The 14394-nt window shown below is 36.9% G+C and overlaps 1 protein-coding gene across 1 annotated transcript in view; it reads right to left on the reverse strand.

Annotated features, from left to right (window-relative positions):
- Positions 1-4570: 4570 nt before the first annotated feature.
- The window catches only part of LOC119864875 (tripartite motif-containing protein 43-like), a 31546-nt gene continuing 21722 nt past the window's right edge, over positions 4571-14394 (reverse strand). Inside the window, exons 2-7 of the mRNA XM_038568140.1 lie at positions 11611-12016; positions 10790-10885; positions 7638-7868; positions 7193-7215; positions 6220-6317; positions 4571-5214 (exon numbers count right to left, since the gene is read on the reverse strand). Of these exons, the coding sequence (XP_038424068.1) occupies positions 5015-5214; positions 6220-6317; positions 7193-7215; positions 7638-7868; positions 10790-10885; positions 11611-12012 (1050 nt within the window). The 5' untranslated portion in view covers positions 12013-12016 and the 3' untranslated portion in view covers positions 4571-5014. The remainder of the gene's footprint in view (positions 5215-6219; positions 6318-7192; positions 7216-7637; positions 7869-10789; positions 10886-11610; positions 12017-14394) is intronic.

Genomic DNA, 14394 nt, shown 5'->3' on the forward strand with positions numbered 1-14394 from the left:
TCTTTGCACCCTGATTGTGAGAAACAGATGAGATCTCTATCCTGAGTTATATCTAATGTGTCTATTTTCCTACATAATTCATTTCTTACCAATTTTAAGGGTTTTTAAAATTTTTTTAAGATTATATTTATTTATTCATGACAGAGAGAGAGAGAGAGAGGCAGAGACACAGGCAGAGGGAGAAGCAGGCTCCATGCAGGGAGTCTGACATGGGACTTGATCCTGGGTCTCCAGGATCCCACCCCGGGCTGAAGGGGGCACTAAACCATGAGCCACTAGGACTGCCCAATTTTAAGGTTTTAAAAACCTTTTGATGCTTTCCTTGTTTCTTTCACTTATTACTATTGGTTTTTTCTTTGTTGTCATTTTGTTCATATACTTAACAACAGTAATAGTGAACACTTGTGCAAGGCCCCCTATCCAGTTTCCCTGGTGAGGTGTGTAGTACCTACATATATTATTGAAATATTCTATAAGGAAGATTTGGCCTCTTCTCTCATATATATTTGCATATGTGCATGTATTCAATGACTTAATTTCTATCAGTATGAACTCATGTGTATTTATCCAATACTTTGGATTATAATCCTGTATTATATTATATATTTTCTTGCCAAAATTATTCCAGCCTTGGCCACTGGGGACTTTGCAGGTTGTTGGCTCCTTTATGCTTTTGGAATGCTTTCCACTTTTGTTTTTTCTTTGAGACATACCTTACCTGCTGGCACTATGAGGAGTTGAAGCTTCCTTACGTATTTTCCTTCATTGAGCCTTAGAATCAGCCATTTCTCCAAATTGCTCTGGTCTCTTTTATTGGAGAATGATATTTAACCCAACCAAGATCTGGGTCATATGTGTGTGTTGTTATTGGTATGTTACTGCTTCAAGCCTCTCGGCAAATAGAACTAGGAAGTATATGTCTATATATGAATCCATTTATATCTAGATGTATGTATAATATAATAATTTATCCATTTGCATATTTATTAAACTAAACATGAAATCATAGTATATTACAGAGTCTTACTGAAAAACCATGGTGGCTACTCCAGCCTTCTACCATCCTTTATTTGTTATTTATTCCCTGATGTGGAAGCTGGGCTTTTATTATCTAACTTTTGTTTATTTATGTGTTTAATCCTGACACAGTTATAAAGTTCCTTCAAACATGGGCTAAATGGTGATGGGTTTTAAGGAGGGCACGTTTTGGAATCAACACTGGATGTTATATGTGATGAATCACTAAATTCTATTCCTGAAACTAATATTACATGGTATATTAACTAACTAGAATTTTAAATAAAAACATCAACAACAAAAAGAAATGTTAAATGTAGCCTTATGAGAAACAAATTTACAAACTAGAGTCAAGTGTTTACGTACAATTATTTTTTGTCTTCAGTTTACAATTCCCAATCAAAATATTGTTTTCCAAAATTACTTAGATTTACTTTCCCCCACTCCCTCAAAGAGGTTATGCCATTCATTTGTAATACAGTGATATCATTTGTGACACTTGGCACTACATCCTGGGTTCCTCATATATCCTATTTGGTTTTGTTAATTTGTATATAACAGAGATCACTCTTGGTGATGTAGCATTCTATGACTTTGGAGAAATGCAGAAAAGCATGAATCCATTGCCCAGTCTTATCCAAAAGAGCAGAACAGTTCCATTGTTTTAAGATTTCCCCTGTGTGTTCCCCTTGCTGTCAACCAGTCCCTGCTTCTGTAACCCCAAGACACCAATATTCTATTTCTCATCCCTACAGTTTAGCTTTTTTGAGAATTTCATCTGAGTGGCATCATAAAATATGAATCCCTTTGGTTCTGGTTCCTTTCACTCAGCAAAATGCATTTAATATTCAGACATGATGTTATGTACATGAGTAGCTCATTCCTTGTTATGACTTAATAGCATTTTGTTTTATGATATACCACATATTGTTTATCCATTTACCTGCTGAAGGACATTTTATTTCCTTCCAGGCTTTTTGATTGTGAGTAAATCTTTGTAAACATCCACAAACTAGTTTTGTGTGTAAACATAAGTTTTTGGTTCCTTTGGGTAAATACCTATGAGTGAAATTGAGCTATATGGTAAGTCTATGTTTAAGTTTATTTTTAAAAAGGAAAAGGAAAAAAAAATAAAATAAAAAGGAAAAGGAAAAGAAAACAAAAAGCTGCCAAATTGTCTTCCCAGATAAGTTGGGTACTGTTCATTCCCAGCAACACTAAATGAGAATTTCTGCTGTTCTGCATCCTCAGCTCTTTAAAGAATTTCAAATACAAATTTTGAAGTTTTAAAGGTGAGATTTTTTAATAAATTTCAAATACAAGTTTTTCATTGCAAATATGTAAGAATCAATATGACTTTTTAAAAAATATTTTATTTAAATTCCATTTGCCAACATATAGTATAACACCCAGTGCTGATCCCCATCAAGTACCCTCCTTAGTGCCCATTACCCAGTTACCCCATCCCCCCACCTACCTCCCCATCAGCGACCCTTTGCTTGTTTCTCAGAGGTAGGAGTCTCTCATGGTTTGTCTTCCTTTCTAATTTTTCCCCACTCAATTTCCCTGCTTTCCCTTACAGTCCCTTTCACTATTTCAAGATGACTTTAATATATATATATTGATCTTTTAATATTGACCTTTTCCCCTGGGACCTTGCTAAACTCACTTAATAGTTCCAGGATATTTTTAGTAAAGTCTTTGGAATTTTCTACACTCACAATCATGTCACCTGTGGAAACATACATTTTTACCTCTTCCCTCCCAATGTTTGTCTCTTTTTTCCCCCTCCCACAAGATTTATTGAACATAACAAAACTCTATACAAAGTTATCTGGACCTGCTATTTCAAAACATGATCCTTTTCTATTTCTTTTTAGTGAGAGGGATGGGGAAGGGAAAAGGGAGAGGAAAATCTTAAGCAGGGTCCATACCCAGCATGAGCCCAACATGGGCTGAGATCATGATCTGATCCGAAATTAAGAATTTTGAATGACAACTCAGGCACCTCGTTTTCTCTTTCTATTCTGCTTATAATTATTCTGAGGGCTCAAAGAGGTAATTTAATTCTTGTCAGTTATTGCCTACACTTGGCATGCTTTCTATGATTTTAGCTGTTTTTATGATGTAATGTCATTAATTTTTTCATGAGTTATTGCTAAATATTAAGAATTACTGTCTATCCTTTTTCGAGGTGCTGTCATAAAGTAATTTATACTTGAGAACACATTCTAAGTAAGATCTTGATTATTCTCCCAGTGAAAGGAAATGAAACACAAATGATTTAAACATCAATTTAGCTGATTACTTATCCTTCTCTAATATATTTGTATTGTATTTGTTCATCTTAATCTTTTTATTGTAATATACAATTAAGCAAAATAAAAAAAAAGGTGATGAACAGGATGATGCTAATAAAAAAATAGTACTGCAGAATTGTAAGTTCATGTTACTTTTGCCAAAATACCTATCATACAATTCATCTTTCATAAGACCCCTGGGTGAGAATTATCCCACAGGCAGGTTCAGCCATTCTCAGACTTTTCCTAGATATCTTCCACTAACAAAGACATTACCACACTTTTAAATAAATGCTGATTCAAAGATATGAAACTCTGGTTGTATTTATAGTATGCCATACCTTCCAGTAGGTGAATTAAATACGACAATATTCAGCATTATGTATATGATTCTGGATAAAAAAATAAATGTAATAAACATGTGTTTTTGTTGTAACAGTTTAATATACCATTCCATTCAAACTTTTAAGATTTGATTGACTTTAGAACCAATTTAAATGCAGATCGTCTTTTTTCTATAGCAAAAACTTTCACTGTCCAGCCTGGTAGATTAAGCTGTTACTATAGGTTATATGCATTAAAATTACTGAAAATTCCCAGACACAGTATGATTATCTATATTGATGTCGTTCTGTTTAGATAAGTATCTCCTTTGTGTCTCTGTTATAATTTGCTGAGCTTATATATTTTAAAGGCAGGCTAATTCACATTTTCATTAAACAATACTCCTCCTAGTATTCCCATTTAATTTTGGTTACATATAGCACACTTTTTGACAGTGGTAGAGCATGGCCTTATTTGTTATCTTGTAACACCTATGCATTTACTCAAACAACCAAATGCTATTATATCCTAACCTGGAAGCTACCTACTTGAAATAAATCTATACATAAGGCTGACATATACCTTCCTCTCCTGTAATAGATAAACCTGAAGAAAAGGACAATATTAGCTTGTGGACTTCACAAACACTACAACGCCTTCTGAGTCCACACAATCAGGAGACCTCAACTTATCCAAAAGCTTTAAAAATCGTTCAACAAAGACGAGAAATTTTAAAACCGAGTCCTGGTGGAGAAACATTCCTGAGCAGATGGAGAGCAGAGGGAAGAGAATTCCACGTCTGTCAGTGAGAAGAAAACTGTCCTCTTGCTTTAGCCCATGCAGCTGAGTAAACTCACTCAGATATTCTTCACTTCCACCATCTTAGAAATCAAGTGAAAGGACAAGACACAGAATACAGATCATTGTTTCTAAGAGATTGTTTTTATTTAAAGAAAATGGAAACAAATGTAGACACAATTATCAAGTCTTTGAAAGAAGTCAATGTATTTGATAAATCCCCAAGCTACCTTGGGTAAGACGTTCCTGACACTTGCAGTCAGGTTCAAACATAACCCTCATTACGAGGAAGCAGAGCATAGAAAAGGTCGGAGAGGACAAGAGAAGGAACAGGAGAGGAAACTGCAAATGAGAGAGCTACTAGCCACATGCACAAAGCTCACTACACCACGCTCATAATCCAGGAACACCCCTACTTGACCCAGAGGCCTTTGCACATATTGAGGGGACGGTGGGGAGGAGGTAAAGAGACTGCACTGATTGTCCTCTTTGATACAAAAGAGTAGAAAAATTCCTTCTGAGTCAAGCACCATGTCATTCGTCATTGTCCAAGAATCATCACAAAATCCAAGGACTCAGTTTTGACAGTTCCCCACATCCACTTCCCAGTAATGTTGACCACAAGTAAATGTCTGGGCTCCCCATGCCAGAAAATAGTTAGATCTTTTTGTATTAGTGACAACATCAGGATGATTGGGACTGACGTGCAAATGTCTCAGATCTTCAAAGAGTGGGACGTGACGGGTGGTTACTTCATTTTCAAAAAAAATGGGCACTGCAGGAGGAAAGAAACACTCACGTTAGCATATGATGTTGATTCGTGATGGACATGGCCTTTATATAGTGTCTGGGTTTCTAGCTTATCCCTGGAAATGAGGGCCAGGGCAGTGAGGAAGCTCTAGAAATCTACTGTAGGTCAATGTCTACTGGACTGTCTTTAAAACAAGCAAATCTCTAAGCAGAAAAAAATGGAAGAAATATATGAACTTTCTTAATATATATCAAAAAGACAGATATGCTAAGCTCTGTTTTTTTTTTCTCTGAAATATTTGCAGTTGAGAGATCTTTAGTAATACAATGTAGCCAGGCCATCTTCTCATAAAATAATAATAGCTCCTAATAACAATAACTCCTACGGAGTGATCACTTTGTCTCCTATTTAACTATTTTTCACCAAAATACGACAAGGCAAGATAAACTGAAAGAAAAATTCCTATTTTTTCATAAATAGAAGGTTTGTGAGCTAGTGCAACTTTTGAAAGAAAAGAGATAAATCTAGTGAAATAAGTGGTCAGCTGACTGTGGTGTTGTAAGTATTCACTTTATGTGTTTAATACTATTGATTCTATACAAAGTACTTTTGGATTATGTGAATAAAGATTGTGCCATGTAAAGTGATTTGTTATGAAACATTTTTGAAAACAAAAGTTACAACTCATCATCTAACTACCAGAATAAACCACAAACCTAAACTTGGAATATACTGAGGGTGCATGAAGATTTATGTTTCATACAACAGTTAACATGGTATCCCGGCACACTGCAGCCTCTCTAGTATCTTTCCTATTGTCTACTTCCAGGTAGCTTGTTACAATCTATTCTATTGGGCTTTTCTTCAGATATTAATTGTTTTGCCACATGCATCATCTTTGTATCAAGGCAAAATAGGCTATTACCTTCCCAGATATGAAATCATAAACTCTGCTTTGGGGAAACATTACCCGCTAGGACACTAGCTGAGGAGACTGTATAACTATACCACCAAAGGATGGTCTCTTACCAAGAAATTGGCTGAGCCTCTCTATCAGCCCAGTGATGGGCCATGAGCTGAGCTGTGCGTCCACGGGTTGAGGCAGGTGCTGCTGTACTGCTTCACTCCTGCAAACAAGAGCAGTTCATTACTGTTTCTGAGCTCAACGTTTTCATGACAGTGATGGCATGTAATCGACATCCTAGGGAAGATGCTTCATTAAAATCCTCATGTCTGGGATCAGAGGTGATGAATGTAACTGCACAAATGAAGGAATGTAGCAAATATCCATTCATTTTCTAAAGAGCAAATGAAACCCAATTCTACTTCCTGACACTTCAACCCTAGCATATAATTTCAGGATCTGGTTCTATCAGCCAAGCATGGGATGATGCAAAATGGCCTGAACTGAGGACATGGAGAGGACACTTTGATTTTTAATCCACACTAGTCACCTCCGAGATGCTCCGTGTTCACATATCACAGCAAGGAGGTGAGGAGCTCAGGTTGGGCAGAGATTCTGCTTCGGAGGACCCAGCTTCAGGAAGTGCCACATCCAGCCCTTCCTGGTGAAGTTGGGAGTCTGCCGCCTGCTAACTGTGGGAGCCCCAAGCCCTAGATGGTCCTCCCCCATGCCTCTTCTCTTTCTCCCCCACTTTAGGCTTCTTGAAAATACCTATTTCTCCCACAGAAGACTAGCGTGGCTTCGGGCCATATCCTTAATGTATTCTTACACTTACTGGCAAGAATTAAAATCAGGACTAGCAGTTGCCTTCATGCCACTGGTGCACAGAACCCTGGCAACTGCATGGGCTTCCACAGACCCTTGTCCAACCCCACCTTACACAAAACAGCAAACGCTTTTCTTCTTTGTGAGATTGGGGAAAATAAATGTATTATGAAACAGGTTTTGTTATCATAATAAATTATGCTCCTATTTCAGCATCAACAGTCTGATCACTAATAAATAATTCTTAAATCTTTTATGTAGAGGCAAACTCACCTTTTTAATGCACTTTCAAAATGCTGTAAAGAGAAGAGGGAGAAAAGAAAGAGTCTTAGTATTCATGACAAGATTCACAGTAGAGATTTCATTAACCTAATCCAAGGGTGAGTAAGCCCGTATTCATGGAAACAGAAAGGGAAAATGAACTTTATAGATGCCCAAATTTCTCAGTTTGGCCAAGTGTTCAGACAAATCCATATGTCTTCAGCTAGCTTCTTGGTTGCTGTGGTCAGTAATTGGACGTATATTACAACTTGAGGAGTGTTTGTAGTTTGCTTTTCCACAGAATTTCACAGACTTTAGCCTGGTCACCAGAAACACTGTGACAGGGAAAACCCTTACCACAGTTTCAGAAAGTACCATTGCACAGTTGTGAGAGAGGGCAAAGAGGTTATGGATGTTATCTAGGCAGCACGGTGACTCTTCTTTCCTCAGTCCTTACCTGGAGCAGCTCCGTGTCTGGTTTTTGGCACATTTTCTTGAGGTCCTCATACATTCCTCTTAGCAGTTTCCCTTTTAGGTCCATGCTGTCCTCACTTTCTTTGAGTTGTTGAAAAATGTCTTTGCTTTCCCGTTCTATTCCCTCTAAATAACGTCTCTCTTCCTCATAAAGCACGTGGCACACCTTCTGATACTCAGCACGGATCATCTCCCTCCGCAGACTCACATAACCCTGAAGGGAGAGGCTTAGTTAGATCATAGAGTGGGGCTGATTCTATCTCTGTCATATCACCTACTATTTGTCTCTGGCATTTAGCCAACTTGGTACATCCCTTGAAAACAGAAACTGGGACATCTTTCTGCCCCCACCCTTTTTCTACTCATTTGTCCTTTTATTGCACAAGAGGTCAAAACCTTGACTTTGAACTTCTTCCCCAAATTCCTACATTTTCCTAATAATAAGCACTTGTGATATAATAATTGGCTTGAATAATATACTAAGAACCTTCATTACTAAATCCATTTAGTCTCTTCTATGCCCAGATGCTTTAGCTGTAGACTCACTCTTTGCTTTAAGAAAATAATAGCAAATATTAGTCCTAGAACAAGAGAAGACCTTCCTAAATGTTTCCTTCCACATCCACAAACTGCATGCATGCAGACCAGAACCTGGTGTGTATGAGTGCAGCTCAACTCTTCCTGGCCAAGACGGTACACTCCCTTTCTTAGCTGACTCTCACACTATCCTCAGAGACAATAGTCAACATACAAAAACCTTTTCCCATTAATTCCCCCTTTTCACTTTTTAAAACTTTATCTTTCCCTATTTTCCTCCCAACTGGTTAACATGCTTTATTCACCCACATGGTTTTGGCATTAAAACGAAACATACTCGACCTGATATCTTGGCTTTTGTGCTGTCATTTTTACCACCAACAAAATATATTTCTTGATCATAGGTAAACTGTCACTAGATTCGTTTATGTAATTCTCAGGCTTTCATCAAGTGAGTGAATTTTAACCAAGGGCTTCTTTACTGAATCCACATGACTTTTTATACCTTAGTTTCTAAGTTTTCTCAGGATAATTCCCAGGAACTTAAAGGGCCACATTTATCAGACTAACATTACCTTACCCCAAACCATCTATACCACCACCATTTCTAACCTAGATGATGTTCCAATGCCAATCAACAACTGTCTCTTTCTTTTTAATCCCTTTAACATGCCACACTCACACAAATCACATTTTCTGACATTTCAGAAATGGAATCTTTCCACTTATCATTACTTATTGTCAGTTTGTTCCGGACCTTTCCTCTTAGGGCTCCTCAACTCTCTCCTACTTGCTTCCTTGAATTTCATTTTGAAGCCTTCCAGTCAGTATTCTCTCTAAACTACAATCTGAATGAACTTACCAAAAGAGAAATATGATAATATCTCTTCCTTGCTTAAACAACTTCAGAAGATTTTAGTTATATTCAATTTGGTTCAACTTAGTATATATCAGATGAAGCTTCAGTAAAAGGACACTTAATTATCTTTGAGCCTTTGTGCTCCACTTAAATCCTTCTTATTACACTGGTCATATTAAATGTCAGTATTTTCAACAAGTTTTTGGTTCACCTTACATGATGTCCACCACTTAGCATGCTTACTTCAACTGTACTTCTTTTTTTTAAATTTTTATTTATTTATGATAGTCACAGAGAGAGAGAGAGAGGCAGAGACTCAGGCAGAGGGAGAAGCAGGCTCCATGCACCGGGAGCCCGAAGTGGGATTCGATCCCGGGTCTCCAGGATCGCGCCCTGGGCCAAAGGAAGGCGCCAAACCGCTGCGCCACCCAGGGATCCCTTCAACTGTACTTCTAATACATAGTTCACACTCGATTTTTAGATCTGACTTCAAATGTCTGTACTTTCATTCATTTACCTTTATTGACTTCACAATGGAAAAACAAAGGCAGGTGTGGGAGAAATAATCAGTTTAGTTTGAGATGTGCTTAACTATTCTTCCTAAAATGTTATTTTCCCAAACAGCCTTGTGCCTTAATTTCTGACCTCCTACAGGTGTCTGTCCAAAATGTGCTCTTCCATAGAGTAAGTTTTTCTGATCACCATACTGAATGCTCAATTTTGTCAAATTACTTTCCTTATTTGCTTTCATATTGTATTTTTCTCAACAGCACTTATCATGATGATTGATACTCTAAATTTTATATTTTGACTGGTTAAGTACCCTTCCAAGTACCCCTTGCGCTCCTTGAGTCGGAGGTAATCTATTGCCTTTGTCTATTTTATATTGGCTTAGAACAGTTACTGAGACAAAATAGGCACTGGATATTTCAAGGAAAATATATTGTAAGTTATCTACTTCAGGATATTACCTTTAAATAACAAAAACAATTTTGTTATATCACCTTGTCATTCCCACAGCCCCATTTGGATTCCTTTATTAGTGGTGACAAGATTCTTTGATACTGTTTGTTTGTATGTTTCCATCAGGAAATCTTGACTTCTTCTAAAATATTACTAAATTTTTGTTTCACCTCTCATTAGTGGTGTTCAATCCATATTTTTGAATCCACCAATGATATATCCACATTTTCAGTCATTCTATTTAGGTCACATTTTAAGCCAGTGCTACATTACTAGTCATGTCTCTCAACATTTCATCTCTTATAATACACATGTGAACCAATATGAACTTTATAGGATCTCTACTTCAGGATTGCCCTACTTACTAGGCTTCAACTCTCACGTATTTGCCTGGTTGAAATCCTCATGAGTTTGCAATTTCAAATTGTCTAATCACTAAAATAATCAGATAATATCCTCTGCACATTTAAAGATTTCTTCATTCTAAGAAACTCTATGTTTATCTAATCTATTAGCTATTGTTTACCTTGATTACAGTGAATTTTCTATACCTATTGGATTGGTATGATCTTATCCAGGAATAACTTCCATGAGCTTGTTGTTTTGATTTTAGGAAGAAATCCTAACAAATTTACATACTTCCCTGATATACTTCCCTAATTAGAACTGATTTGCTATTGGTTACTCATAGAAGACTATGAACATTATGATTTAGCTGAAGTATAATCAGTGAGTATTGGAAGCTGGTGCTGAAGAAAACAGAATCCCTTGCTTACCTCCCATGTTCTGACTTTGCTGGTCTCTCTTTTTTGATTTCTCCGATTTTCTTTTGTCTGTTCCCACAGAGATCTCATTTGTTTCAGGAGATTTTGCTACAAAAGAATCATGAATATGAACATTAGAAAAAGTGTTATTGAAAATGTCATAACTTTAGAGATGAAGAGGGCAGGGAATGCAAGATAAATGCATTTGCCATCTCTAGTAATCTAGATACTAGACAGGGCAAAGTGCCAGGGCATGTCATTGTTAAGCCCAATGTCAAATTGGAGGACTTTTATAACCACAAAGTAAACCTACAGTTGGAAAGGGTGTCTCACTATGTAGGCAACTGGCCCTCAAACTTTATGTCACCAAACCAATTTTCACTAAATGGAAGCTGTCTAACTTTTTGTTGTCTTGTGGTCAGTTTTTGTCTCCCAGTAACCTATTATTTTAACCAAGAGCCAGCGTTTCTAAGTAGACTCCATTAGATTAGGCTTTTTGCAACTGTGGGTATAATGGACAACAACCATGCCTGAAACTAACAGATTAGTCCATCTTGGTCTTGCAAGGAATTGTTGCAGTTCCTACTGTAATCAACATCATCACCACCACCAACTTGAGTTGTAAGACTATAACCATGAAAATGTAAGTGCTGTGGGGGGGAGGGGGGCGGACAACATCTTTTTACAATAGCTTACCCAAGTTTCTAGCACATAATGCCAATTATTATCTGCTCTGTATGACGCATAGATAAATAGAAATTATCTTCACTTTCTTTTCTAATCTTTCACATATCAGATCTCCCAGATTGAAACTTCTCTCAGCCATTGCTTACCCGGTATCCCTCAGCAGTCCAACCAATGGAACAATGTTTATGGGCCACATGCTCCTTAGACTTACAACAGAGCAAACAGAGCAGGTCCTTTATAACCTCACAGAAGAAATTCTTTGTTTTCATGTGTATCTCACACATCTGTTCTGCAGAGCTCGGTAAGCGGTAAGGTCTTGCCCGTCTGGCAAGGAACAGTCGTGTCTTCAAAACAATGTTGGTTTTAAACTTCATTTGATGAGATGTTTCCCTGCACACAGGGCAGTAAGGAGGATAAGGGGCTTCCTCCCAGAAGATACAAAGACAAGGCCTACAAAAGCTGTGCCCACAGCCTATTGTGACTGGGTCTATGAAATAATTCACACATATGGAGCAAAATAATTCATCCTGGTTGATGTTGGAATCCATGACTCTGAGGAAAGAAAAATGTAGAGAAAATTAGTTTGTCAATGGTCTTGAAAAAAGTACATATTCAAAATCATTAAAAATACTGAGAGGTGTGAGCATCATTTTCTTCCTGTGTGTATGAATATCCTAGTATACACAGCAAGACATGCTATGTGTTTTCGTATAACAGAAAGACATTGCTGAAGAACAGAGCACTCAAGTTCTTCAGCAAGCATAGTGATTTGTTGAACATGGCCTTTCTATTACAGTTCCAGCTCCTTTTTTACAATTCCAATTTTTTTTTACATTGTCTCTTCTAAATGGACCTGAGAATGTAGTACAGATCCAATTGCCAGTCATGGAGTGTGGGTCATATTTCACCAAATGCAATCATCCTTACCCCTTTGCCAGTAATTGATTATAGGCTACTTGACCTTATCTAGCCAATGGGATTTGAAAGAAATACTATTAAAATGATTTTGTGAAATGTTTAGTGGATCCTGAAAAGAAACATTGGGAAGAGTCAGCTGCTTAATACTCCTCTGGAATATTTGAGGAACATGTGTTGAATGTGATACATGGGACTTTCATTTTGTTGCCACAATGTGCACTTGTCTAGAGACCAAAAAATAGACCCTGAGGATGACAGAGAAATGGAAGAGCTGGGTGTTTAACAATGTCACCATGGCATTAAATTAAGCAACTCTGGTACTGACCATCAATACACATAAGAGAAATTGAGAAAATATACAAATCCTTTTACAATTATCATAATTAAATATATTTTCTGGCAAGAATCATCAATGAATATGAAAGTCATTGCTAATACAGACTCTTTGTTAATAAGCTCCTCACTTTATTACCAATTAATATATTAAATTATACTTAAATTTTTAAAGAATACATTATTTTAGTTACTATGAGTTGTGACTACATGTTTTATTTAATTAAATGGTTGCTGTTATCTCTCCCATCTTTGAGAACTTGAATGGGAGAGGCTGCTTGTTTGAAATGCATAAAGTTTATCTTGGATCCAAAGCAGACATGAAGTAAACAATTGCCTTCTGAACAGTTATAAAATCAGCATTAAGATAACTCTTTGAAAATTGGGTAACAATGAGGTGATGATGCCTACAGATATTTTATGAATAACAGTTTGTGAGAGGGGATTTATGTAGGTCTGTTTGATGAACACACCATTTTCAGTGACATGGAACATAAGGTCTTCTACTCAAAACTTCCCATCATGAGGAGATCCTTTAAGGGACAGGGGTAAAAATTAGATTATCCCTGTGTAGGGATGCCCGGGTGGCTCAGTGGTTGAGCATCTTCTTTCAGCTCAGGGTGTGATCCCGGAGTCTCGGGATCAAGTCCTGCATTAGGCTCCCTGTATGGAGCCTGCTTCTCCTCCCTCTGTGTATCTCTCTGCCTCTTTCTCTCTCTCTGTCTCTCGTGAATAAATAAATAAATAAATCTCTAAAAATATATGTATCAGCCCTGTGTAGAATGGGCTAGAACCTGGCCAAGAACTTACTTTGAATATAATAATTTTTAGATTGAAAACATTAATGAAAATCATAATATGTAAATGATAATAGTAGGGATGCCTGGGTGGCTCAGTCACTTAAGCAACTGCCTTTAGCTCAGGTCATGATCTCAGGGTCCTGGGACGGAGCCCTACATCGAGACCCTAGGGGCTCAGTGGGGAGTCTGATTCTCCTTCTTTCTCTGCTGCCCCCCTCCACTTGGGCTCTCTCACTCTTTCTCTCTGTCAAAAAAATAAATAAAATATCTTTTTAAAAATGATAGTAGAGGAAGCTATACTATTTTCTAATTCTAAGTATGAACAGACTCCTCTTATCTATATTTCCTGTTTTAGTCTCATCAACAATGGTAGTGATATATGTTCTATTTTTACCAACACTTTATAATGAGGAAACTTAACATAGCGTGAATGAAATAAGTTACTTGTCTAAAAGTCACACGTTGAATAAATGACTGATCCTGTGTACAAATACAGATCTTACTAACAAAAAAATAATGAAAGGAAAGAAAACAAAACAAAACCACAAAACTAAAATTACTGTCCATGATTAACATTAAATCAAGCAACATGTACTGATCTCTGAACTGCACTGACACTAATCTATTATAAGATATCATGGTATAAAAAAGACCATATTCTGGTACTCAGTAGATCAGAGTTTGAAGGATGATATAAAATGAGGTGTTTTTCAAAGGTAATTGTTGTCATGAGAAATATATAAAATGCCATGAAAATGGCAAGTGAGAATCATCTGAAAATTAGTATATCATTTTAAAATTTCAAGGCAATTCAATTTATCTCCTCTCAGCCCTGAAACATTCAAAATTTAATGATTTAAAAGAGACTAGTAATATACT

The sequence above is a fragment of the Canis lupus genome, chromosome 21 (genome assembly GCF_011100685.1).
Source record: "Canis lupus familiaris isolate Mischka breed German Shepherd chromosome 21, alternate assembly UU_Cfam_GSD_1.0, whole genome shotgun sequence".
Taxonomy (NCBI): domain Eukaryota; kingdom Metazoa; phylum Chordata; class Mammalia; order Carnivora; family Canidae; genus Canis; species Canis lupus.